Consider the following 27,716-nt stretch of genomic DNA (forward strand, 5'->3'; position numbering starts at 1 on the left):
CGGATTATTATTTAGACGGAGAGAGGTTGCAGAAAGCTGTAGAACAAAGGGACTTGGGAGTGGGGGGGGGAGGGTCCTTGCTCATGAAACCCAGAAAGCTGGCAAACAGGCGGCGAAGGTAACGGGGAAGGCAAATGGAATTCCGGCTGTTACTTCAAGGGGGTTAGACTATAAAAGTAAAGTGGCGTTGCTGCAACTGTACAAGGTGCTAGTGAGGCCACGTTTAGATTACCGTGTACAGCTTTGGTCCCGCTATTTAAGGAAAGATATGGGGCGGGATTCTCCGGTCTGCCGGCCACATTTTCCTGTGCAGCGCGCCCCTGCCGGCAGCGGGATTCTCCTTTCCCGTAGGCGGAATTGGGTTTCCATTGTGGCCATCCCATGCTGTCGGAAAACCCGTCGGCGAGGGTGCGCTGTCGGCGGACCGGAGGAACCCGCCGATGGAGAATTCTGCTTATACGCTGCGATTTTCTGGGCCCATTCACCGTGGGCGCACAACCCACTATGGCCGTTAACACTTATAAGGGGGCTGTAATGGGGTTCTTGGTAGCAAGATTTCACTTTGGGATCTTACCCCTCATCACCGGCAGCGTAATCAGGTTCACGCCCAGTGAAGGTGTGAACCTAATTACCATGAATTTGAATTCATCTCCGTAGTAATAAATGGTTTAACGCCATTGCTTCTGGAGTCGCCAGATGTTTCTTCCCCCACCCCCCCTTGCAGGTGTGAAGGAAACCAGTCGTGATGACTATGCTGGAGGCTCAGAGGTGAGTATAGATCTCGGTTGTCGAGGAACACGGCTGGGCAGTGCCCTGGCACAGGCCTCCGGTATTGCCAACCTGGCCGTGCCTGGTTTAGGCAGGGCCTCTCGGGAACCCCATTGGGGGGGGTCGCATTATATTGGTGGGGGGGGCGATGCAGAGAAGGGGTGGGCACTGATGCCACGATGCCATTGATGGTGTGAGGGCTGGGAGGGGGGGGAAGAGATATGGAGTGAAAACCTGGCTGTGACACATCAATCTTCAGTCAGAACCTGACACCTTGCAGTTTTTTAGGAAGATTTCACCCAGATTATCATTGGAGACAATACATAGGCATTACTGAATAAAAACAAATCAATCTCAGCCTTGGTTTACGAGGGTGATCCTGGGTATGGAGGGACTGCTGTATGATGAAAGATTGATCAGGTTAGGTCTCTATTTCTAGGAGTAAAGCAGAATGAGAGGTGATCTAATTGAAACATATGGGCCGGGGTTCTCCGAGCTTCCCCGCCGAAATTGCACTCGGCGCAGGGGCGGTGAATGGGGTGCAGGCCCACGATCAGGTCCGACGCTGGGACACGAACCTCCAGCGACCGGAGAATCGGCGCCGGTCGCGCGGTCGATGCGGAGCTGGTCGGGGGCCGTTAAAGGAGGCCCCCGTAGTGATTCCCCGCGGTCGACCGGCGGTGGCCATCCTGGTAGGGGGTGGGTAGGAATCAGTCTCCGGGGGGGGGGGGGGGCTCCACAGTGGCCAGGCCCGCAATCGTGGGCCATCGATTGGCAGGTGTGCGTGAACTGGGAGGGGGCCTGCCTTATCACCCCGGGCAACATGGCTGACCCACACAGTGGGCCGGCGCGGCAGCGGCCGCCACGCACATGCATGGACCCGCGGACGGAAGTGCAGGGCCGCGTATCGGCAGCTGGAGCTGCTTGAGCACTCCGGCGGCATGCTGGCCCCCTGTGGGCCACGGAATGGCTGGGCCAGGAAGTCCTTTGACGCCGGCGTGAAACACTCCGGTGTTTACGCCGGTGTCAATACTTAGCTGTCGTTTTGAAGAATCACGGCCATAAGATTCGCAGGGAGTTAGACAATGTAAATGTGGGGAGGACGTTTCCACAATGTAAATGTGGGGAGGACGTTTCTGCAATGTAAATGTGGGGAGGACGTTTCCGCAATGTAAATGTGGGGAGGACGTTTCCGCAATGTAAATGTGGGGAGGACGTTTCCGCAATGTAAATGTGGGGAGGACGTTTCCCCAATGTAAATGTGGGGAGGACGTTTCTGCAATGTAAATGTGGGGAGGACGTTTCCGCAATGTAAATGTGGGGTAAACGTTTCCACAATGTAAATGTGGGGTAAACGTTTCCACAATGTAAATGTGGGGAGGACGTTTCCCCAATGTAAATGTGGGGAGGACGTTTCCGCAATGTAAATGTGGGGAGGACGTTTCCACAATGTAAATGTGGGGAGGACGTTTCCACAATGTAAATGTGGGGTAAACGTTTCCACAATGTAAATGTGGGGAGGACGTTTCCGCAATCTAAATGTGAGGAGGACGTTTCCGCAATGTAAATGTGGGGTAAACGTTTCCACAATGTAAATGTGGGGAGGACGTTTCCACAATGTAAATGTGGGGTGGACGTTTCCGCAATGTAAATGTGGGGAGGACGTTTCCACAATGTAAATGTGGGGAGGACGTTTCCCCAATGTAAATGTGAGGAGGACGTTTCCGCAATGTAAATGTGGGGAGGACGTTTCCCCAATGTAAATGTGAGGAGGACGTTTCCGCAATGTAAATGTGGGGAGGACGTTTCCCCAATGTAAATGTGAGGAGGACGTTTCCACAATGTAAATGTGGGGAGGACGTTTCCACAATGTAAATGTGGGGAGGACGTTTCCCCAATGTAAATGTGGGGAGGACGTTTCCGCAATGAAAATGTGGGGAGGACGTTTCCACAATGTAAATGTGGGGAGGACGTTTCCGCAATGTAAATGTGGGGAGGACGTTTCCGCAATGTAAATGTGGGGAGGACGTTTCCGCAATGTAAATGTGGGGAGGACGTTTCCGCAATGTAAATGTGGGGAGGACGTTTCCGCAATGTAAATGTGGGGAGGACGTTTCCGCAATGTAAATGTGGGGAGGACGTTTCCACAATGTAAATGTGGGGAGGACGTTTCCACATAAATGTGGGGAGGACGTTTCCACAATGTAAATGTGGGGAGGACGTTTCCACAATGTAAATGTGGGGAGGACGTTTCCGCAATGTAAATGTGGGGAGGACGTTTCCACATAAATGTGGGGAGGACGTTTCCACAATGTAAATGTGGGGAGGGCGTTTCCACAATGTAAATGTGGCGAGGACGTTTCCCCAATGTAAACGTGGGGAGGACGTTTCCACATAAATGTGGGGAGGACGTTTCCACAATGTAAATGTGGGGAGGAGGTTTCCGCAATGTAAATGTGGGGAGGACGTTTCCGCAATGTAAATGTGGGGAGGACGTTTCCGCAATGTAAATGTGGGGAGGACGTTTCCGCATTGTAAATGTGGGGAGGACGTTTCCACAATGTAAATGTGGGGAGGACGTTTCCACAATGTAAATGTGGGGAGGACGTTTCCGCAATGTAAATGTGGGGAGGACGTTTCCACATAAATGTGGGGAGGACGTTTCCACAATGTAAATGTGGGGAGGGCGTTTCCACAATGTAAATGTGGCGAGGACGTTTCCCCAATGTAAACGTGGGGAGGACGTTTCCACATAAATGTGGGGAGGACGTTTCCACAATGTAAATGTGGGGAGGACGTTTCCACAATGTAAATGTGGGGAGGACGTTTCCACAATGTAAATGTGGGGAGGACGTTTCCGCAATGTAAATGTGGGGAGGACGTTTCCACAATGTAAATGTGGGGAGGACGTTTCCACAATGTAAATGTGGGGAGGACGTTTCCACAATGTAAATGTGGGGAGGACGTTTCCACAATGTAAATGTGGGGAGGACGTTTCCCCAATGTAAATGTGGGGAGGACGTTTCCACAATGTAAATGTGGGGAGGACGTTTCCACAATGTAAATGTGGGGAGGACATTTCCGCAATGTAAATGTGGGGAGGACGTTTCCACAATGTAAATGTGGGGAGGACGTTTCCACAATGTAAATGTGGGGAGGACGTTTCCACAATGTAAATGTGGGGAGGACGTTTCCACAATGTAAATGTTGGGAGGACGTTTCCACAATGTAAATGTGGGGAGGACGTTTCCACAATGTAAATGTGAGGAGGACGTTTCCGCAATGTAAATGTGGGGAGGACGTTTCCACATAAATGTGGGGAGGACGTTTCCACAATGTAAATGTGGGGAGGACGTTTCCACAATGTAAATGTGGGGAGGACGTTTCTGCAATGTAAATGTGGGGAGGACGTTTCCGCAATGTAAATGTGGGGAGTACGTTTCCACAATGTAAATGTGGGGAGGACGTTTCCGCAATGTAAATGTGGGGAGGACGTTTCCACAATGTAAATGTGGGGAGGACGTTTCCGCAATGTAAATGTGGGGAGGACGTTTCCACAATGTAAATGTGGGGAGGACGTTTCCACAATGTAAATGTGGGGAGGACGTTTCCGCAATGTAAATGTGGGGAGGACGTTTCCACAATGTAAATGTGGGGAGGACGTTTCCACAATGTAAATGTGGGGAGGACGTTTCCGCAATGTAAATGTGGGGAGGACGTTTCCACAATGTAAATGTGGGGAGGACGTTTCCACAATGTAAATGTGGGGAGGACGTTTCCACAATGTAAATGTGGGGAGGACGTTTCCACAATGTAAATGTGGGGAGGACGTTTCCACAATGTAAATGTGGGGAGGACGTTTCCCCAATGTAAATGTGGCGAGGACGTTTCCGCAATGTAAATGTGGGGAGGACGTTTCCACAATGTAAATGTGGGGAGGACGTTTCCACAATGTAAATGTGGCGAGGACGTTTCCGCAATGTAAATGTGAGGAGGACGTTTCCACAATGTAAATGTGGGGAGGACGTTTCCGCAATGTAAATGTGGGGAGGAGGTTTCCGCAATGTAAATGTGGGGAGGACGTTTCCACAATGTAAATGTGGGGAGGACGTTTCCCCAATGTAAATGTGGGGAGGACGTTTCCTCATAAATATGGGGAGGACGTTTCCACAATGTAAATGTGGGGTAAACGTTTCCACAATGTAAATGTGGGGAGGACGTTTCCCCAATGTAAATGTGGGGAGGACATTTCCACATAAATGTGGGGAGGACGTTTCCACAATGTAAATGTGGCGAGGACGTTTCCGCAATGTAAATGTGAGGAGGACGTTTCCACAATGTAAATGTGGGGAGGACGTTTCCGCAATGTAAATGTGGGGAGGACGTTTCCGCAATGTAAATGTGGGGAGGACGTTTCCTCATAAATATGGGGAGGACGTTTCCACAATGTAAATGTGGGGTAAACGTTTCCACAATGTAAATGTGGGGAGGACATTTCCACATAAATGTGGGGAGGACGTTTCCACAATGTAAATGTGGGGAGGACGTTTCCACAATGTAAATGTGGGGAGGAGGTTTCCGCAATGTAAATGTGGGGAGGACGTTTCCGCAATGTAAATGTGGGGAGGACGTTTCCGCAATGTAAATGTGGCGAGGACGTTTCCACAATGTAAATGTGGGGAGGACGTTTCCGCAATGTAAATGTGGGAAGGATGTTTCCGCAATGTAAATGTGGGGAGGACGTTTCCCCAATGTAAATGTGGGGAGGACGTTTCCGCAATGTAAATGTGGGGAGGACGTTTCCGCAATGTAAATGTGGGGAGGACGTTTCCACAATGTAAATGTGGGGAGGACGTTTCCGCAATGTAAATGTGGGGAGGACGTTTCCGCAATGTAAATGTGGGGAGGACGTTTCCCCAATGTAAATGTGGGGAGGACGTTTCCACAATGTAAATGTGGGGAGGACGTTTCCGCAATGTAAATGTGGGGAGGACGTTTCCGCAATGTAAATGTGGGAAGGACGTTTCCGCAATGTAAATGTGGGAAGGACGTTTCTGCAATGTAAATGTGGGAAGGACGTTTCCACAATGTAAATGTGGGGAGGACGTTTCCCCAATGTAAATGTGGGGAGGACGTTTCCGCAATGTAAATGTGGGGAGGACGTTTCCACAATGTAAATGTGGGGAGGACGTTTCCGCAATGTAAATGTGGGGAGGACGTTTCCGCAATGTAAATGTGGGGAGGACGTTTCCCCAATGTAAATGAGGGAAGGACGTTTCCGCAATGTAAATGTGGGGAGGACGTTTCCACAATGTAAATGTGGGGAGGACGTTTCCACAATGTAAATGTGGGGAGGACGTTTCCGCAATGTAAATGTGGGGAGGACGTTTCCGCAATGTAAATGTGGGGAGGACGTTTCCACAATGTAAATGTGGGGAGGACGTTTCCACAATGTAAATGTGGGGAGGACGTTTCCACAATGTAAATGTGGGGAGGACGTTTCCGCAATGTAAATGTGTGGAGGACGTTTCCACATAAATGTGGGGAGGACGTTTCCACAATGTAAATGTAGGGAGGACGTTTCCGCAATGTAAATGTGGGGAGGACGTTTCCACAATGTAAATGTGGGGAGGACGTTTCCGCAATGTAAATGTGGGGAGGACGTTTCCACAATGTAAATGTGGGGAGGACGTTTCCGCAATGTAAATGTGGGGAGGACGTTTCCACAATGTAAATGTGGCGAGGACGTTTCCGCAATGTAAATGTGGCGAGGACGTTTCCCCAATGTAAATGTGGCGAGGACGTTTCCGCAATGTAAATGTGGCGAGGACGTTTCCGCAATGTAAATGTGGCGAGGACGTTTCCCCAATGTAAATGTGGGGAGGACGTTTCCACAATGTAAATGTGGGGAGGACGTTTCCACAATGTAAATGTGGGGAGGACGTTTCCGCAATGTAAATGTGGCGAGGATGTTTCCCCAATGTAAATGTGGGGAGGACGTTTCCACAATGTAAATGTGGGGAGGACGTTTCCACAATGTAAATGTGGGGAGGACGTTTCCGCATTGTAAATGTGAGGAGGACGTTTCCGCAATGTAAATGTGGGGAGGACGTTTCCACAATGTAAATGTTGGGAGGACGTTTCCACAATGTAAATGTGGGGAGGACGTTTCCGCAATGTAAATGTGGGGAGGACGTTTCCGCAATGTAAATGTGGGGAGGACGTTTCCACATAAATGTGGGGAGGACGTTTCCACAATGTAAATGTTGGGAGGACGTTTCCACAATGTAAATGTGGGGAGGATGTGTAGGACCAGAGGGCACAGTCGCAGAATGAGGAAAAGCTTATTTAAGGCAGATTTGTGGAAGAATTTCTTCTCACTGAGTGGTGAATCTTTGGAATTCTTTACCCCACGAAGCTGTGGAGGTCGAGTCCTTGAATGTTTTCAAAGGCTGAGATCGATAGGTTTAAGAATTAAGAGTTACAGAGAAGGCAGAAAAGTGGACTTTGTGAGTGTTAGATCAGTTAAATGGCAGAGCAGGCTCGAAGGGCTGAATGGCCTACTCCTGTTCCTATTCCTTATGGATTATGCCACTATCCCCTCCAGAATTCCATATTGTTCCTTGAATTAGATCTTTAACTTTCACCTAAACAACTGCCAACGGTAAGCAGAGTTGAGCTGTGATGTAATGGGAGAACTATCATCACAAGAACTGCAAATGTTCAAGGAGTGGGCCCATTTCCATCTTCTCATTGAAAGTGGGGTGGGCTATAATTGCAGGCTTGCCAACTATGCCCGCAACTCAAGATCAAATAAGAAAAAACACAAACATTCTATGAATGAATCCCCTGTGTCTCAATGTACCCGTACCACTTTCAGTCCCATTCCTTTGCAGACTGTTAAACTCAGGAGACATTTCCTTTTCTGCAGTATCTGTGCATCAATTACTGCTTCAAGACGTTCCGTGAATATTGCAGTTCTGCATATGTTAGATAAATAGTAGAAATTCCAAATAATGTCCCGAAATTGGTTATGAAACTAATCTCATCAAACCACACTGCAAATTGCATTACCTTCCTTGTGACCTCAATTAAGAATAACTAATTATAACTTGATCAGAGTCTCCAGCACAAACTAGCAGTGTTATTTTTCATTGCTTGTTTCACAGTCTAAATCTCCGCAGTGCATTGTAAATGGCTTCCACGGTATTGAACACCAGATGGACAATCTCTTACTCTAAAAACCTTTTTTTTTTACAACACCTCAGACTGCGGAGCTAACTTCCCGCCCTCCATTTTGTGCAGTTTAATGATATGCCATTTAGCCCCTGCTTTATATGGTTGTCTCTCTCACTTTATCCCACCCCAGATTTAACCAGGAATTTTAAAAGAGGAGACAAAGCACAAAGGACATTCTACGAGGAAAAAAGAGCAGGGGCGCAATCTAACCCCAAAAAAACGTCCATTAAGGGCGGGACCAGGGCCTAGGTGCCAGACTGGCAGTGCCAAGGCGCCCGGGTAGCACAGCAATGACAGGGTGCCTCACTGCCCAGAAAGCAGCCACCCGGGGGTACTCAGATCGCCAGGGAAACCTCCCCACGTGCCGTCCCGCCCGGCCCCCATTTGTGGGGACCAGCACTAAACGGCAGCAGCTGGGGTCTCCTCGGCAAGGCCGGTAGATCCCGGGAGCCAGTTAGATCTGGCATCGGCAGAGTTAAGTGAGCTTTTAAGCCCATTGTGGACGGGGTCCAGGTCGCGCCGTATCACGAGATCCCGTTAGACCTCCCGAGGCGTAATGGCCATCAGGAAACCCTGAAGAGGCCCCTCCCAGGATCTACTAGCCACATCCCATCCATACTCTGGTGGGACATGGCCAGTAAATCACGCCGCAGGTTTGATTTTAATGCTGGGAACCAAATCTTCCCTCAGGACATGGTCCTTGGATAGGAGAGTCTCCTCAATGGAAGCCTGGTTAATTGGTGACCCCGATACAGCCTCTTTATTTAACATCCCAATTACTCATATCCATGGAATCTACAAGATACCAGAAATCAATTCCCTCTCCAAGTTTGAACTTCAAACTTTTCAACTCATCTCAAAGTTTTAAAACACGGTCTAACTGACTCAGGGAAACACCAGTTTTTAGGAGGCTGTTACTTCCACGGACATGACAATGCTTTCTGCAGAAGCAGCAGAACATTTCTGCCTTTGGTGACTTTCCTGCCTCAAGTGAACCAAACATCAGGTGAATTCCCGCAACGTCTGATGCCTAGCAACAGGCCCTTGATGGGTGAGGGGTGTCAAATTTGGCTGGTTAGGAGGGACAAAAGGAGAAGAGAACAAATTGTGTTAAATGATTTACTCCAGTACATGATTACCCAACTAAGATGGCCGCTTTAGCTCAGTTGGCTGGAGAGCTGGTTCGTGATGCAGAGCGAGGTCAACAGCGTGGGTTCAATTCCTGTACTGGTTGAGGTCATTCATGAAAACCCCCCCTTCTCAACCTTGCTCCGTGCCTAAGTTGTGGTGACACTCAGCTTAAATCGGTACCAGTCAGCTCTCCTCCTCAAAGGGGAAAGCAGCATGTGGTCATCTGGGACTGCAGCGACTTAACTCAACTAAGTTATTACAATGGGGAAAGTCAGGCGAGTGGGGCTAGCTGAGTTGTTCTTTCAGAGAGCTGACACGTTCACAACAGGCCAAATGGTCTCCTCAGTGCTGAACCCATTCTGTAATTTTAAAAATGCCTTCTTCATGGAGTTCCACATTTCGCACCTCATCATTCTCCTTCCCTCCTCCCAAACCTGCCTCCCTTTTCCTACTTTGGTTTGGACAGCCAGATTTTTGAACAACATTTCCACCACATTAAACATGACACATGAAATATTTTTAAAGACAGCTCTATTCTTTGCTCAAAAAACCATCTGTGCCTCTTGATGCAGAAGCACCAGTTGTCAGGTTATTTGATGAATCATTGTCAAACAAGTTAAAGCAATGAGCTGATTGCCAATCACACCCTGCAAAGTGCTGGATTTGCTACAAGGTCAGTCCAACTATACAAGCCTGGCAATATGTGTGATTGTGTACCAGCACAGAGGGCCAGCAAGGCCCTTTAAGCCCTCCCTCTATTAGTTCTTCAGAGCAACCATGATAGTTCGACAACCATTGAGGTGTAGCTTACTGCAAACATCGAGATCCCCCACCATTGACTACATGCTGTTGGATGAATGGTCCAGTGTTTGGGGTAATCAACCACGTCACAACAGACTCATAGGTGCGATGTTGGGTTAACTCTACCAGGGTTTGCCTAAAGTAAGAGCAGATAGCTGATGCTGAGCAAGTGGGTCCATGTTGTGGGCCAGGACCACAGCCGCCTGTGGAAGCTGGTTTCAATGCTGAAGATAAAGGGGGGAAACCATCACAATGTGGACTACCCTCCTTAACAGGATTGCACATCTGCCAAGCATGAATTCTTTTCCATCTATTTCAGCCAGCACATGCACTAAATTACAAGAGGTCCAGTGTCAGGCTACAGTCGATGGCTTACCTTATACCACACTATCTCCCGCAGCCTCCCATCTGTTTTGAAGTTGCATTTCAAAGTGACAGCATCGCCTGCCACTACGGGGGAAATCGGTTCAATATTCACCGTCAAATATCCTGTAATCCCAAAAGAAACAAGGAGAATAATGTTACTTCAAATCGTCAAACTCTAGCCCAGAGGTGGGGGTCTTTCCATCTTTAAATTATTCCAGGTCGTTGCTTTAAGGCTAATCATAAAAATAAAATCAAACTGTTATAAAACATTTCCATGAGCATTGTGTGATTTACTTAAGACCCTTCCTGCTGTTAGCATGAAGTTGAGAAAGGCAGCTAAAGGGCTAAGACAACAGTGCAGGCCACTGCCGAGACTGAGAAGTGTAAAAAAGATGAGGTAAAATCAGACACGCAGATTTACATTCGCCCCTATCTGGTCCATTCCACTATTCATGCTCCACCCAAGAGGCCTCCCATTCTACTTCATCTGAACCCATTGACATATAGTTCATTTCCTTTCTCTCTTGTGCTTTATCCAGATTCCCATCGAAGGCAAACATGCTATTTGCCTCAATCACTCTACTCACCACTGAGGCAGGTTCCACATTCTCACCCGTAGAAGTTTGTCCTGAATTTCTCAGTCCAACTTAGATTCCATTTCACATTGAGCTGATAAGCACCATGATCTTACATGTTTTCAATGCGAATCCATACCCTGCTGCTTGGTTTCAAACGTGCTTTGCACCAATGAAATGCAAAACTTTTCTCCTTATTGATAGTCAATCGTAAATGTTCTCCTAATTGATGTGTTGGGTGTTCTGGATCACAAACAGGTCACCAACACTGGAAGTGGTGCAATTCTATTTTATTATAAGGTTAACTATATTAACATACTTGAACTGTGGGTAAATGCAATACCAGCTTTAACTGTTGACCCTTGCCTAGTCCTAACCAGGTGAGGCACTAAGCACATGGTGAATGTCTGTGATGCAGGCTGTGAGCTCTGTGCTCTGAGCTGGCTGCTACTAGAATGAGCGGGAACTCTCCTGTCCCCTGTCTTTATAGTGCTCTCACTGGTGATTGGCTGCGGTGTTGTGTATGCTGACTGGTCCCACTGCATGTCCATCAGTGTGTGTGTGTGTATCTGCACCATAATATACTGGTGTATATTATGACATCCCCACTTTTATATAAAGAACATGTGCCTGCGTGTCAATAAATATCGTGTAGTGAATGTACCTGACTATGTGTGTGCGTGTTATTTACTTGACTATGTACATGAGGCTAATCTATTTACACGGGAGGGTGCCTGGTGCCGAGAAATAGGGTGTCACACCAACAACGAAATGAACATTATATACAAACTACTGGAACGATGAAACAGGATAACAGAACAGATCAAAGAGTCCAACATTGTAAAACTCATAAGTCAAGTCTCTGAGGTGGGCGACGAATTCTGGTTGGCCGCCTCAAGGGTGGGTCAGGAGCCACCGGCTGAGGAACGGGCTGGGCCACGGCAGAGTGAGGAGGATGCAGAGTATTCGGAATCTCAACATAGTCCAGGTCAGGGACAACAGGAGGGCGTGGCACCGGTGGAGGATCATGTAGCAAGCGTGGAACGAGACGAAGGGCACGCCGATTGCAGCGGCGAATGGAACCATCTGGCAGACGAACCAGGAACGAGCGGGGAGACACCTGCCGAAGAACCACAGCAGTTGCAGACCAGCCACCCTCCGGGAGATGGATGTGGACGTTGTCATCCTGCGCCAGAGCAGGGAGATCAGTTGCCCGAGCGTCATGCGCCGCCTTGTGTTGTGCACGAGACTGTTGCATCCGCTGAAGGACCGGAACGTGGTCATGGTCTGGGACGTGAATGGACGGCACTGTGGTCCTGAGGGTGCAACCCATGAGCAGCTGGGCTGGCGACAGGCCCGTGGAGAGTGGGGCCGAACGATAGGCCAGCAAGGCGAGGTAGAAGTCGGATCCTGCATCGGCAGCCTTGCAGAGGAGCCATTTGACGATGTGGATGCCCTTTTCCACTTTGCCACTGGATTGGGGGTGCAGGGGACTGGATGTCACATGCACAACGTTGTAACTGCTGACAAAGTTGGACCATTCCTGGCTCGCGAAGCAGGGGCCATTGTCCAACATCACAGTGAGTGGGATGCCGTGACAAGCAAAGGTCTCCTTGCAGGCACGGATAACAGCCGATGATGTGATGCCGTGCAGGCGTACGACCTCCGGGTAGTTCGAAAAATAGTCCACAATCAGAACATAGTCCCTGCCCAGCGCGTGGAACAGGTCAACGCCGACCTTCGACCAAGGGGACGTGACCAACTCATGGGGCTGTAGGGTCTCACGTGGTTGGGCCGGCTGGAACCGCTGACAGGTGGGACAGTTGAGCACTGTGTTGGCGATGTCCTCATTGATGCCGGGCCAGTACACAGCCTCTCGGGCCCTCTGTCGGCACTTCTCCACGCTAAGATGGCCCTCGTGTAGCTGTTCCAAAACGAGCTGGCGCATGCTGTGCGGGATCGCGATGCGGTCCAGTTTCAGGAGGACACCATCGACTACTGCCAGATCGTCTCTGATATTGTAGAACTGCGGGCATTGGCCCTTGAGCCACCCATCCGTCATGTGGCGAATGGCACGCTGTAGTAGGGGGTCAGCCGCAGTCTCGCGGCGAATGTGGATAAGGTGTTCATCCGTGGCCGACAGATTGGAGGCCGTGAAGGCCACATGGGCGTCAACCTGGCAGACGAACCCCTGTGGGTCACACGGGGTGTTGACTGCCCTGGACAGAGCGTCGGCTATGATCAGGCCCTTGCCCGTGGTGTATGGGAGCTGGAAATCGTACCGCCGGAGTTTAAGCAGAATGCGCTGGAGGCGAAGGGTCATATCATTCAGGTCTTTTTGTATAATGTTGACCAGCGGGCGATGGTCGGTCTCAACAGTGAATTGGGGGAGGCCGTACATGTAATCATGTAATTTGTCGACAGGCCCAGGCACTCCTTTTCGATCTGCGCGTAGCGCTGTTCCGTGGGGGTCATGGCAAGTGACGCATATGCAACGGGGGCCCATGATGAGGCTTCATTGCGTTGCAGGAGCACCACCCCAATGCCAGATTGGCTGGCATCCGTTGAAATTTTTGTTTCCTTCGTGGGATCAACAAATGCCAATACCGGGGCCGTGGTAAGCCTGGTCTTAAGCTCCTCACATTCGCGTCGTGTGCGGGAAGCCATTAGAAGTCTGTCGTCTTCCTGACCAGGTTCCGGAGAGCTGTGGTATGGGAGGCGAGGTTGGGAATGAACTTCCCCAGGAAGTTGACCATGCCCAAAAATCGGAGGACCGCCTTCTTGTCCGCTGGCTTCTGCATGGCCGTGATGGCTGCCACCTCGTCCGCATCCGGCCGCACACCCAACCGGGAGATGTGGTCCCCTAGGAACTTGAGTTCCGTCTGGCCGAAGGAACATTTGGCTCTGTTGAGGCGAAGGCCTTGGTCCCGTATTCGTTTGACAATGCGTTGGAGGCGACTGATATGCTCCTGCGGGGTGGTGGACCAAATGATGATGTCGTCAACTTAGACGCGAACACCCTCAATGCCCTCGATCATTTGCTCCATGATCCGGTGGAATAGTTCTGATGCCGATATAATCCCAAAAGGCATCCGTTGTAGCAGTATCTGCCAAACGGGGTATTTAAGGTACACAACTTTCTGCTGGACCTGTCTAGTTGAATTTTCCAGAATCCTTTTGAGGCGCCAAGTTTGGTGAAGATGTTGGCCCGAGCCATCTCGCACGTGATCTCCTCGCGCTTGAGGATAGAGTAATGCTCCCTCATTATGTTGCGAATCAGATCCTTTCGGTCAATGCAGATCCGGAGCTCGCCGGAAGGCTTCTTTACGCACACCATGGATTTGACACAGTCGGTTGGTTCTGTCACTCTGGAGAGCACTCCTTGGTCCTGGAGTTCCTGCAGCTGCTGCTTGAGGCGGTCCTTGAGGGGTGCTGGGACTCTGCGAGGTGCATGAACCACAGGCGCGGCGTCTTGTTTGAGCAGGATTTTGTAAGTGTATGGAAGCGTGCCCATGCCTTCGAAAATGTCGCGGTGATGGCATTGAGTTGCGCCCTGAAGTCCGCATCCTGGAAGGCAGACGTGTCCTCTGGGAGAGAGAGTGTACTCGTTGAACGAGGTTTAGGAGTTTGCACGCCTGTGCGCCTAGCAGAGAGTCCTTCGAGGAGCCCACGATCTCGAAGGGAAGGATGGCTTTTCGCGAGTTGTGCGTCACTTCGAGTTGGCATGAACCGGTAGCAGGAATGACGTTGCCATTGTAGTCCACTAGTTGGCAGGTCGACGGAAGAATGGTTGGTTTAACCCCAAGGGTCTGAAAGGCTGACCACACTAGGAGATTAGCGGCAGCACCAGTGTCCAGGCGGAATCGTATCTGGGATTGGTTGACCGTCAGAGTGGCACACCACTCGTCGTCTGGATCAATGCTGTGCACCGACAGCGGCTGGTGGTTTTGATTCGGGGACAGCCTGTTCTTTGTTATAACAGCGACTCGAAAAGGCTCCCTTGGGTCCTCGGTGTCACTGGTCTGCGGGAAGTTGGAATCGGACTTGGTTTGGGGATAGGTAACTGCTTGCTGCAGGGTTCTTCGGAGGTTTATTTCATTTCCTGATTCAATCTGAGGCATTGTGCTGTCATTCCAGGTGAAGGAAGATTGTTTTATAGCTTTGAAAGATTTTTGCTTTGATTTGGGACGTTTCCCCTTTAGATGGGCGTGGTCCGGGGCCTCTGACGTCATGACGCGCGTGACGTAGCACGTAGGAGGCGTTTGCACATGCGCAGATCGCGGTTCCTTTACTGATGGCCGTTTTCGTGATTGCACAGGCGTGGCGTCGCGCAACTGCGCAAGTGCAGTTCCTTTAGAAAGATGGCCGCCGACCAAAATCGTTCTCTGCGCCGGGATTTTGGCTTCGAGGGGGATACTGGCGCTTCTCTTACCTTTCCTTGCTGGTTGGAGTGTGTTTTCCTCACAGTATTTGCCGAATTTGTCGAGGACTGCCTGGAAGTCGCTCCTGTTTTGCCCCTTGGATAACTTGAATTTTTAATGGATTTCTTCTGCTCTGGCACCGGCGATGGTGAGGAGAAGCTCGGCCAGGTCTTCTAGTTCGGCTGCCAGCAGGAAGATTTCAAACATTTGCCGGAATGCCCGCCAGTTTTCGCGGAGATCGCCGTTGCACTGGAGCTGCTGCGGAACCCGGATCTTGAATATCTTGCCTGGGTATCGTTGCTGGTTGTCACTGTACGCTGAGGTGCCGGCGGTGCGGAGCGGTGGCAGCGGGTTGATGTTCTTCATACTTCAGGATGCCGGAATGCTGATTAGTTGCAGGTGGGTCTCAGAAGTGCTAGTATGCAACCACTCCTTGTACCATGATGTGTTGGGTGTTCTGGATCACAAACAGGTCACCAAGACTGGAAGTGGTGCAACTCTATTTTATGATAAGGTTAACTATATTAACATACTTGAACTGTGGGTAAATGCAATACCAGCTTTAACTGTTGACCCTTGCCTAGTCCTAACTAGGCGATGCACTCAGCACATAGTGAATGTCTGTGTTGCAGGCTGTGAGCTCTGTGCTCCGAGCTGGCTGTTATTAGAATGAGCGGGAACTCTCCTGTCCCCTGTCTTTATAGTGCGTGTGCTCTCACTGGTGATTGGCTGTGGTGTTGTGTATGCTGATTGGTCCCACTGCATGTCCATCAGTGTGTGTGTGTCTGCACCATGATATACTGGTGTATATTGTGACACTAATCAAGGCCCCACTGGCACTCAGTGCAGCAGATTATCATCAGAAACAATCCTCAAACCACACCTCTCTAAATGGCTTTCTGTTGTTAAAATGCACGTCTTTTGTTTTTTGCAAGCCCTCACATAGAAGTGTTGCTTTCCCTTAGCACAGATTGCTGCAGTGTTGAATTGTTTTGTGTTTAATTATGTGAGTCAGTTTACTAGTGATGCTCACTGTGCTTAATTAGTTAAACCTGGGCGTGGACTCAGAGGTAAGAAAACAAAGCTGATAGCTGGCTGCGAGAAGCATGAAAAGCAGACAGTTGAAAGCACTGTGCACAAATTCCTGTAACACACTTTGATGCTGGCGTGTCATCTCTGCAGAGCTCTGCAATATAAAATATACAAAGGTTCCCATTTCCTATTACTATCCATTTTTCCCTGTTGGAAGCTAACCAGGGACAGCATCTAACTTAATTGTGAGCTTGTTGATATACAATATCAAGGCTGACATGCAAACTGTAGCACCTTGGCTGAGATACTAAGGGCGTGATTCTCCGACCCCCCGCCGGGTTGGAGAATCGCCAGGGGGCAGCGTGAATCCCGCCCCCGCCGGCTGCCGAATTCTCCGCGGCAGAGATTTGGCAGGGGCGTGAATCGCGCTGCGCCGGTCGACGGCCGCTGGCAGTGGCCCCCCCCCCGGCGATTCTCCGGCCTGCGATAAGCTGAGTGGCCGCCCGTTTTCTGCCGGTCCCGCCGGCGTAAATTAGAGTATGTCCTTACTGGCGGGACCTGGCGGCAAGGGCGGCCTCCGGGATCTGGTCCCGGGAGTTGCCCCCACGGTGGCCTGGCCCCCGATCGGGGCCCACCGATCTGCGGGCGGGCCTGTGCCGTGGGGGCACTCTATTCTTCTGCACCGGTGGCTGTAGCGGTCTGCCATGGCCGGTGCGGAGACGAAGCCCTCTGCGCATGCGCTGGGATGACACCAGCACACGCTGGCACTTCCGCGCATGCGCCAACTTTTGCCGGCCGGCGGAGGCCCTTTGGCACCGATTGGCGTGGCGCCAAGCCCCTTCTCCGCCAGCCGGCGTGGCGCAAACCACTCCGGGGCCGGCCTAGCCCCTGAAGGTGTGGAGGATTCCGCACCTATGGGGCGGCCCGACGCTGGAGTGGTTCACGCCACTCTTTCCCGCCGGAGTTGCCCACCCCGCCGATTACGGCAGAATTCCGCCCTAAGTGTTCCTGATCTTCACAAACCATATTGCAATATATGTCAGCCGCTCAGGAGTGGGCAAAGTGGAAGGAAATTCAAGAAATGCTGGGGCTGTTTAGCACAGGGCTAAATCGCTGGCTTTGAAAGCAGACCAAGGCAGGCCAGCAGCACGGCTCAATTCCCGTAACAGCCTCCCCGAACAGGCGCCGGAATGTGGCTACTAGGGGCTTTTCACAGTAACTTCATTTGAAGCCTACTTGTGACAATAAGCGATTTTCATTTTCATTTCATTTAGCCACAGCACACATTCTGTGCAGGATTTTACTTCTATCCAAATGTTTTACTTACATACTCATTGTCCAGTTTATAGCGTTATGGGCCAGGGCTTAGAAACTCCAAAGCGTATTATGAAGTCCACCTGACCTGCAACCTTTATGTTGAATTTGGCTCAGATGAGCACAAGAGCCTTCCCTTCAGGTATGATTCAACAGTCTTCCAAGACACTTTGATCAATCAAGCTTTACTCTAAGAACTCAGTTAATAAATATATATATAAACACACAGCAAGAATTTTTATCAATTACAAACATAAAGACACCCTACAGCTACATTAATCTATGTATAACACTTAATGAATTCTCCCTTAACTGTTCCAATTCAAAAACAAAATCCAAAAACCCCTTTTCAAGGGCGTGGCCCAGCACTCTGCATTCTCACTTGTATAAGACTGGCTTTTCCTGAGACTCTGACCCCGTCTCACCAGCAGATTTAACTCTTTCCGGAAAGCAAACTATATATTTTAAGTTACCAAAGCAGGTCGCTATAATAAATGTTGTTTTTACTGGAACAACTCTTTAAAATGTAACCATAGAAAGACAGGAAAAAACACTTCTTTATCCCTCTGAGTCCACAGCAGTCAAACTGAAAATGAAACTAAAAAAAAACTCGCAGCCACATCTGAGCTCCACCCACAAAATGACATCACTGAAGCCATGTGATAAGACAAAAACCTTTCTTCAATGGACACTCCCATGACAATAGCAAATGGGGAGCAGTCTCCATAAGACCATAAGATGTAGGACAGGAGTAGGCCTTTTGGCCCATCAGGTCTGCTCTGTCATTTAATGTTGACAGATCTAATATAATCCTCAACTCCACTTTCCCGCCTTATCCATATAACCTTTGATTCCCTTACTAATTAAAAATCTGTCTATCACAGCCTTGGTCATACTTAATGACCCAGCCATTGCAGCCCTCTGCAGTAAAGAATTCCACACATTCACTATCTCAGAGAGAATAAATTCCTCCTCATCTCTGTCTTAAATGGCTGACCCCTTACTCTGAGATTATGCCCTCTGGTCCTAGACTCTCTCACAAGGGGAAACAGCCTCTCAGCATCTCCCCTGTAAAGCCCGCTGAGAATCCTATGTGTCTCAATAAGGGTCAACTCTCATTCTTCTAAACTCCAATGAGTACAGGCCCAACCTACTCAACCTCTCCTCAGAAGAAAATCCCTCCATACTCAATACTCAAGATCAACCTTGTAAACCTTCTCTGGATTGCCTCCAATACCAGTATATCTTTTCTTAGACAAGGGGACCCAAACTGTTCCCAGTATTCCAACTATACTCTCCACAGTATAGTTTTAGCAAGAGTTCCCTATTTTTGTACTCCATTTCCTTTGAAATAAAGGCCAACATTCCATTTGCCTTCTCAATTACCTGCTGAACTTGCATGCTAGACTTCTGTGATTTATGCATGCGGACCCCCAAATCTATCTGTGCTGCCTCTCACGAGACTTATGTGGCTCACCACGCCTCATGAGATCTAACAGGATCTCGCGATCCAGATCCTGCTCACAATGGGCAGGATCCATATTTGGCAAGTTTGCATATTAAATGAGCAGCTAGTCTCCCTTCAATATGCACTCGTCTGATCTATCCAAGGCCTAATCCCTTCGCCTCAGAGGTGGAATGGCACTTGGGGGGGGAGGGGGTTGGAGGGCTTGCAGGGGATCAGGGACCCCTGGGTGGCTGAGCTCTGGACAGAATGGTACCCTGGCACACTAATGCTACCTTTGGGCACCCTGGCACCAACAGCTGGGTGTCGCCCTGGCATTGTCAGGGTGCCCAGGTGGCACTGCCAGCCTGGAAGGGGCACTGGCAGTACCAAGATGCCCAGCTGGTATTTTGCTTGCTCCAGGGATCGGGCCTGGAGGTGTCCTTCCCTTATGAGGTGGGGTGTTGGGGGCTTGATGACCCCCTTTAGGCGAGTTGGGGGGTCCGGGGTTTGCGTTGGAGGGCCTCGAGATTGGGGCTCGATCTGATCTCTTCCTGCACTGGTGAGCAGAGATCTTCAGTGCGGGAATTAGACTAAATGTAGCCTCGGCGGCGGCTGTGCAACATCGAGGGCCGAAGGGCCTGCACTGCACTGTAATGTTCTATGTTCCCCGCTGAGGCCCTGAAATAAAACAGAGTCGCGTTAGATAGCGGGGTCTTTCTTGGCGCTGCGAGCACTCAATACAGGACTCTTTCATTTCTATTAGATTACGCCCAATATGAACAGTTAGGGTCTTAGCACAGATCCCTGAGGTACCGGTACCCCACTAGTCACTGCCTGCCAATCTGAAAAAGACCCATTTATTTCAACTCTTTGCTTCCAGTCTGCTAACCAGCCATGGGCAGTCAGTCCATCCATGCTGCAGCCCCCAACAAGCGGAAAGAACCTCAAACCTGTTGGACAATGGCAGTGGTTGATTCCTGCCCTCTGGGTCCTCTTACCTGCCTCAGCGACAGCCGCAACCTGCTGTCCTTGACCACTCTCCAAACCGGAAGATTCTGTTCTAAGGGATGTGACTACCTCCTGAAACAAAGCATTCAGGTAACTCTTTCCCTCTCTTATGTGTCGCAGTGTCCACAGCTCAGCCTCCAGCTCAATGACTCTGAGCCAAAGCTCCTCGAGTCGCAGACACTTACTGCTGTTAGCCCTGGGTAACACCAGTATCCATGAGCTCTCACATGCTGCAGCCTTGACACATCACCTGTCCTACCATCGTTAACTTAGCATTTAATTATTTTATTCAATGATTTATTTTCTTTTAGCTACGAATTGATCTTAACACCAACTGCAGGACAAGTCTAAACCTTCGGAAAATAAACCTTGACCGCTTACCGGGTATTCACGAGCTATTCACTGACAGCTCACCTCCTCCCCTGTAGAATAGCAGAAACCAATTCCTACAGAGTGAATAAGTTAGAAAAGCACAGGAGTGACACCCTCCTCTCCCCACAAACTCCCTCTTCTCACCAAACGTCCACACTGTCCAAAGCCGCACTCAGCACATGTTTTCAGGGACTGGAGCCTAATCCTTTTCATTCTCCCAGTTCTGGCAATGTTTTGAATTCCTAGTCCTATTGTTAAATTTGAATTCAAGTCCATTCAAAAAAATTTTTTTTTTTTTTTTTTTAAAAGGCCAACAGCACAGAGCTTTATTATTATTTTGGATCATCCAGACAGAATAAACAGGAACGTAGAGTGCCCCGTGAAAGGTTAGGAAGAGTTTGGGACAGTGGGAAAGTTCTGTCAAAGGGTAACTTTTGATGAGACACCAAACCAAAGTCATGTCTGCCCCTCCGATGGCTGTGAACATGGCACGAGCTTGAAGAGCAGGCAGACTTTTCCTTGATGTTCTGACCAAGCGTATCGCTTATCTTTGAAAAACAGACGATCTGGTCATCACAGTATCGCAGTTTACGGAACCCTTCAGTATGTCGACTGGCTTTGTTTATTTATTCACGGGATGTGGGCGTCAGTGACTATGCCACCATTTATTACTCATCCCTAAGTGCCCTTGAAAAGCTGGTGGTGAGCTGCATTCTTGAACTCTGCTTGTTATGTGGTGTAGGTACTGTGGTAGTCACCACTGTTGTATTATATTGTATATATGGGTATTACGGTAAGGCCCCTGTACTACAGGTACGGAGGTAGATCCCTATCTGCTGGCCCCGCCCAGGAGGCGGAGTATAAATGTGTGTGCTCTCCGAACAGCAGCCATTTTGTAAGCTGCTGTAGGAGGCCACACATCTCTGTGTAATAAAGCCTCGATTACATTCTACTCTCGTCTCGTCGTAATTGGTAGTGCATCAGGTACACCCACATCTACACCCCACCGTGATGTCAGGAAGGGAGTTCCAGGATCTTGACCCAACAACAATGAAGGAACGGCGCTATATTTCCAAGTCAGGATGGTGTGTGGATTGAAGGGAAACTTACAGCTGGTGGCGTTATCCGCTGCCCTTGTCCTTCTAGGTGGCAGAGGTTGCGAGTTTGGAAGGTGCTGTCAAAGGAGCCTTGATGAGTTGCTGCAGTGCATCTTGTAGACGGTACACACTGCTGCCGCTGTGCATCAGTGGTGGAAGGAGTGAATGTTTTAAGTTGTAAAATAAGGTGGAATGGGCTGACAATCAAGTGGGCTGCTTTGTTCTGGCTGTTGTATTCCCTACTTTACAACAGTGAGTACACTTTAAAAGTACTTGATTGGCTGCAAAATGCTTTGGGACGTTCTGAGATGACGACAGGCGCTATTTAAATGCAAGTTCTTTCTTTCTTTAAAATCAACCCAATGTAGACTGGGAACACCCAGGGTGAGAGCCACAGACGGAGTTGGTAGAAGTAGTGTGTTACTGCTTCTTGGTTGTCAAGGCAGCCAAGTGAGGCAAAGTTAATTTGGATCGGCCTTTTGTTAGTGACCCTTAAAGCAAGGAAGCATTAACTTCAAAGACAGGAATAGTACACAGCCTGTTGTTTCAATGTTGTTGAAAAAGATAAGGATAAAGCTGAAAGAAATCTAGAAGTCTTCGGAGTCTTGGTACTAAGCACATCCAATCAATGCTGTACAACAATCAACAAAATCAACAGAACATTGCCCTACACAGCTAAAATAACAGGTCAGAGAAGAAAATGATCAAAGTGCACATAATGATCCAACTAGATTATTCTTTAACTATTACATCTAGTTCTCATTGCTTACAAAGGAGAGGATACAATTCGGGATACAATACACTCAGACTTCCAAAAGAACATTAATAGGACATTACAGAGTAGATTCATGGGCAGCACGGTAGCACAAGTGATTAGCACTGTGGCTTCACAGTGCCAGGGTCCCAGGTTCGATTCCCTGCTGGGTCACTGTCTGTACGGAGTCTGCACGTTCTCCCCATGTCTGCGTGGGTTTCCTCCGGGTGCTCCGGTTTCCTCCCACAGTCCAAAGACGTGCAGGTTAGGTAGATTGGCCATGCTAAATTGCCCCTAGTGTCCAAAAAGGTTAGGAGGGGTTATTGGGTTACGGGGATAAGGTGGGAGTGAGGGCTTAAGTGGGTCAGTGCAGACTCGATGGGCCAAATGGCCTCCTTCTGCACTGTATGTCCTATATTCTAAATGGTGGGAGCACGTTGGGTCTGGGGACAAGTAACAAAATGGATAGCAGCCTGGCAGGAAGCATAGAGGAGGGGGGGTCAAAGGAAGGGAAGTGACATTCCACAGGGATCAGTTATATTAACAATTGGAAGACAATTTTAAAATTTGGGAATGACACCAAATTGGGGTTGTATTTATCATAAAGAAAAAAATGTGACAAACTACAAGAATAAATATACAGATGGACGTGTAATTCGTAAATATAAGTGTGAGGGGGTGCATTTTGGGATGAAGAATAAAGGGACTATGTTCTGCTTGGATAGTATAGTCAACATGGGGTAGGGGAGCACAGGGTACACATAGGTGACAGGCTTGATGTCAAGAAAATGTTTCCATTTGTTTGAGGAGAGCTCAAAGTAGAGTCTAAATATAAGATAATTATTAATACATTGATAGAGGATTCAGGAAAAATTGCTTTAACACAAGAGTGATAGGAATGTGGACTATGTCCTATTTCTGCTCCTGATTTGTCTATTCGATATCAGATGTAGGCGCTGGGGACATTGAAGTGAAGGATTTCAGGCTAATTCTGAGTGTCAGGGCTCTTAACATAAGAGGTCAAACTGGAGAAAGTTAGGCTTTTCAGCACGAAATAAACATTGAAAGGTGATCTTAAAAAAGATTGTTAAGGATATAGAAAAGGCCGTTCTAGCAGAGTACTTTGAATTAAACTTTAGGACTAGCATCAGAGAACATAGATTGAAAATAGCAAGAGGTCATTTTTGGGACGAAATCAAAAAAATTGCTTTGCACAGGAGTAATTATCTTGCGGAATCAACTTCCAGATAAAATAGTGGAAGCCAAAATCCTGGAATCTTTCAGAAACAATTGGATGTTGCAGATCCTCCCTATATGTAAAATTTAAGTGGGATGCATGGCCTCTCGATTTTTTAATTACCTTGTGACGTTGTGAAGGGTGCTCCCCCGGACCCTTATCCATGTTAACTTTTTTTGCTAAGATTCAATATTTCCTGTGGCTTAACTGCGATGCCGTGAAGTTTTTAGACTGATGTTTTTTTCTACCATCCCACTGTGTTATCGTTTTAACTTAAATAATGTAACTGACACAACCATATGCATCCAGATTTAATCAATAACAACTTCTAATGTCACCGTTCCTCTAATATAGAAAAATGTCCCGAGGTGTTTCATAGAGGCAGAAAGAATAAAATGGATGTGAAACGATATGAGAGCTTAAATAAAGAAGTAATTTTTGATGGAGTATCTGAAAGAGCGAGAGTGGCAGTGATATGGAGGAAATTAACGGAACGTAACACTGAAGACACAGGGTGGAATCTCCTGATATTTCTTTCCCCAGAGTGTTAGTTTCAGCGAGAAAACTGGCGTTGAGCTCTCCAGCTGAACAGCCCGGTTTTCTCAACAGGTTCTCTGGCACTCTGTCCACAGGTAATCTGGGGTGTGGTTTGTGCCGTCACTCTGGCAGGGTGAAGCCCTATAGAATCGGCAACGCCGGCTACACAGAGATCGGAGCGCCACCTTTAGAGGCCACCCCAATCAGCATTTGAAATAAATTCCCTCACACCCACACAAGGACATAGAGGAGCCCTCTCCAAACATTGGGGCAACTCCCCGTACACAGAAGGGCAACCCACCCCGGCACAGCCCATTTGGTGTGCCAACCTGGCAGTGCCCGGGGTACCGCGCGACAGGTCTCTCTGCCCCCCGGGGCCCTACTTAACCTTTGTGCCCTCGATGGGTTCCCCCGACTGTCTCCCATTTTTAAACACCTCTTGTAAACCTCACTGATGGGATGTACGAATATTCAGTGAGGGGGAAATATATGACGGGGAAGCCCTTTACTTATATTTGAGTTTATTATAATTTATTTAAGTAAAGTTGCTGCCCTTCCTGGGCGAGGATCTCATTACATCAGAGGCGAGGGGTGTGGAAAATCTGAAAAAGAGGGGCTGGTCCCCTCTCCACCCCAAAATGTAATTCCCCTTCCCCATCACCACAGGATTTTGTGGGTCACACCATCCGCCACAGTAGGAGGGTGACCTAACCCCCCCCCCCAGAGTAAAGTGCTTTCTGCAGAGAAAAAGAGGAAATGAGACCACTTAATTGCTTTTGATATGGTCAAGAGCTGTCAATTATAGCTAGATATTGACCTTGGGTAGGGTGCTCTTTCCAAGAGCCGGTGCAGACTCGATGGGCCAAATGGCCTCCTTCTGCGCTGTAAATTCTATGAAATTCTATGAAATATTTATAAACATTGTAGTTAGTTTCACAGCAGGCTACTTGAGGTCCATTCAAGCATTAAGGGAAATTAAATTAAATAATCCAGACAGCTGGCTGTACAGAAGATGTCAATCACAGCCTAGTACAAGAGCTTTCCCATTGATGTCAATGAAAACCTTGCATATCAAAGATCTGAAGGGATTTAAACCCTAGAGATGTGGGGCTCGATTCTCGGCTCCCCGACGCCAAAATCGCATTTGGCGACGGGGCGGAGAATCCGTTTTGGCACCCAAAATCAAGAGCGGCGCTGGTTCTTCAATTTTCCACCCCCTGAAAATCGGCATACTCGGGGAGTACACCGCGCCGAGTATCCACCGCCTCAGGCCATTGCCTGAGGTCCGCCCTGCGATGCTCTGTCCCCGACCGGCTTAATTCCTGATGGCGTGGATCTCTCACGGTCCCAACGTCCGGGATCCTCGCGTGGCGGCTGTGGACTCAGTCCGGGGCCGCCAGTCGGGGGAGGGCCGATTGGCGGGCAGTGGGGGGGGGCTTCATTCGAGGCTGGGGACAATGTGTGCGGGCGGTTCGGGGCCCGCGACTGGCCGATGTGGGCACTATTTTGCCGATCCACGTCCACGGCCTGAGTCCGCCATGGAGCACGGTGCGGCTGCTGGAGGCCATGACTCTGAGCCGTAAGTGCTGGGGGATGTATTGGCAGCTAGAGCTGCGAGCTCTACTACAGCTGCCTTCTAGTCCCCAGCAAGCCAATGAATCTGTGGCCTTTTGATGCCAGTTTTCCTGGCGTAAAAGATCACAGTTTTCACGACGGCGTGGGGATATAGTCCAAAAATTGGAGACTCCGGCCCGTGATTTTGCTTTCTTGGAATTTATAGCTGCTGTGCTCTCTGTATGAGGCAGCAGGTGTTGGGCACACAGGTGTTAAAACAGTGATAATTTTCACTGGGCACGATTCAGCAGACTTGCTGTTCAATGGCCCTCTGATGTTTCTTTTGGCCTCGGGGAGATTCTCTCCACTGATGCCGCACTTAAAGGAATTTCCTACTGATGAGCAAAGGTTTCTCGTAAATCAAGGCACCATTTTGGAAGGCTGCCCCAATCTTTTTCCCCATCTTTCAGGTCCCCTCATTTTCAATCCCCCCCTTAACCCCCAGCCTTGGGGAGACCTCCAGGAACCCCCCTCACCCCACTTCTACTTGACAAGGCCCCTGAACCCAATTCTTGGAGTGCCAACCTGGCACCAGGCACCACCAGTCTGGCACCCTGGCATTGCCAGTGTGCCCGTATGGCCTACCAAGGTGCTAGGCTGGCAGTGCCAAGGTGCAAAGGTGCCAGAAGGAGAGCCAGTATGGTCCATGTTTGTGTGGACCAGTACTAAACGGCGCCCTGTGAGGTCTCCCAGGCGTGGCCATGGAGTCCCGGGTGCCAGGTGAATCTGGTGAACGCATATTTAACTGAGCTGTGTCCCCGACACAAAGCCGGGCGTGGCTGGGCCACTCAATCGTGCCCAATGTCTCTGTCTGGGTACTGCCCGGTCTTCCAGGCAGGGGTCTCTGGTGGTGGGGCTCTGTTATGGGTTTGTCTCTGGTGGGAGAGGCTCAGTTATGGGGTTCTGTGGTGTGGAGCTCTGTTATGTGGTCATAGAATTTACAGTACAGAAGGAGGCCATTCGGCCCATCGAGTCTGCACCGGCTCTTGGAAAGCACACCCTACCCAAGCCCAGACCACCCTATCCCCATAACCCAGTGACCTCACTGAACCAACACTAAGGGCAATTTTGGACACTAAGGGCAATTTAGCATGGCCAATCCACCTAACCTGCACATCTTTGGACTGTGGGAGGAAACCGGAGCACCCGGAGGAAACCCACGCACACACGGGGAGAACGTGCAGACTCCGCACAGACAGTGACCCAGCCGGGAATCGAACCTGGGACCCTGGAGCTGTGAAGCAATTGCGCTAACCGCTATGCTACCGTGCTGCCCCGACAAGGTGTGAGGTGGGGTGAGGGGGGTTCCTGGAGGTCTCCCCAAGGCTGGGGGTTAAGAGGGGGATTGAAAATGAGGGGACCTGAAAGGTGTTTCTTGTGGGCGGTCTGGTGGGGATAGATTTGCATTGTGGAGGTGGAGGGGGCCCTCCGATGAACTTTGGGGGCAACCGCCTTGAAGACCTATCCACTTAGTTTACCGCGAGGTCCACCAAGCCAGGGCCAAGCTGGGAAATATCTGCATCAATCCACGCTCACACGAATCCTGGCCAAGAGGACCGGAGAATCATGGAGGCATGGAGAATCCAGTGCCCAGCCCTTTAGTCGGATGCAAATGGGTCCATTTGACCTACTTGCATCCTCTCTCTGGCGCGAGGTGCAAACCTCGATGCCTCAGAGCATCGGAAACGGATTGCTCCCGCTGGATTCTCCACCGCATTTGGAACTCCGCTACTGGTGGCGGAGAATCCAGCCCAAGATCTTGCCAGTGAGAATATCGTTTTCCGATTCTCGCAAGATTTTACGCCCATGTTGCCGCAAATGTGGGCGCAAAATTGCCTCCACAACGATTGATGGCGGGCTACATACTGTCATGAGAATGTCGCTTTAAGAAATGTTTGGCTGCTCATGTTACTGCAGTGATGTCAGAGTGTGGGTGGAGCTGAGCTCTGGTTCTGCTTTTTAGTTTCACTTTGAGAAAAGCTTGGGTGTGTCTGTCTTTTTGG

At 49.4% G+C, this 27,716-nt stretch overlaps 1 protein-coding gene across 1 annotated transcript in view; it reads right to left on the reverse strand.

Annotated features, from left to right (window-relative positions):
• The window catches only part of igsf21a (immunoglobin superfamily, member 21a), a 422,140-nt gene that overhangs the window by 370,706 nt on the left and 23,718 nt on the right, over window positions 1-27,716 (reverse strand). The window contains exon 2 of the mRNA XM_072478415.1: window positions 10,316-10,428. Within this exon, the coding sequence (XP_072334516.1) occupies window positions 10,316-10,428 (113 nt within the window). The remainder of the gene's footprint in view (window positions 1-10,315; window positions 10,429-27,716) is intronic.

The sequence above is a fragment of the Scyliorhinus torazame genome, chromosome 16 (genome assembly GCF_047496885.1).
Source record: "Scyliorhinus torazame isolate Kashiwa2021f chromosome 16, sScyTor2.1, whole genome shotgun sequence".
In the NCBI taxonomy this organism is placed as follows: Eukaryota; Metazoa; Chordata; class Chondrichthyes; order Carcharhiniformes; family Scyliorhinidae; genus Scyliorhinus; species Scyliorhinus torazame.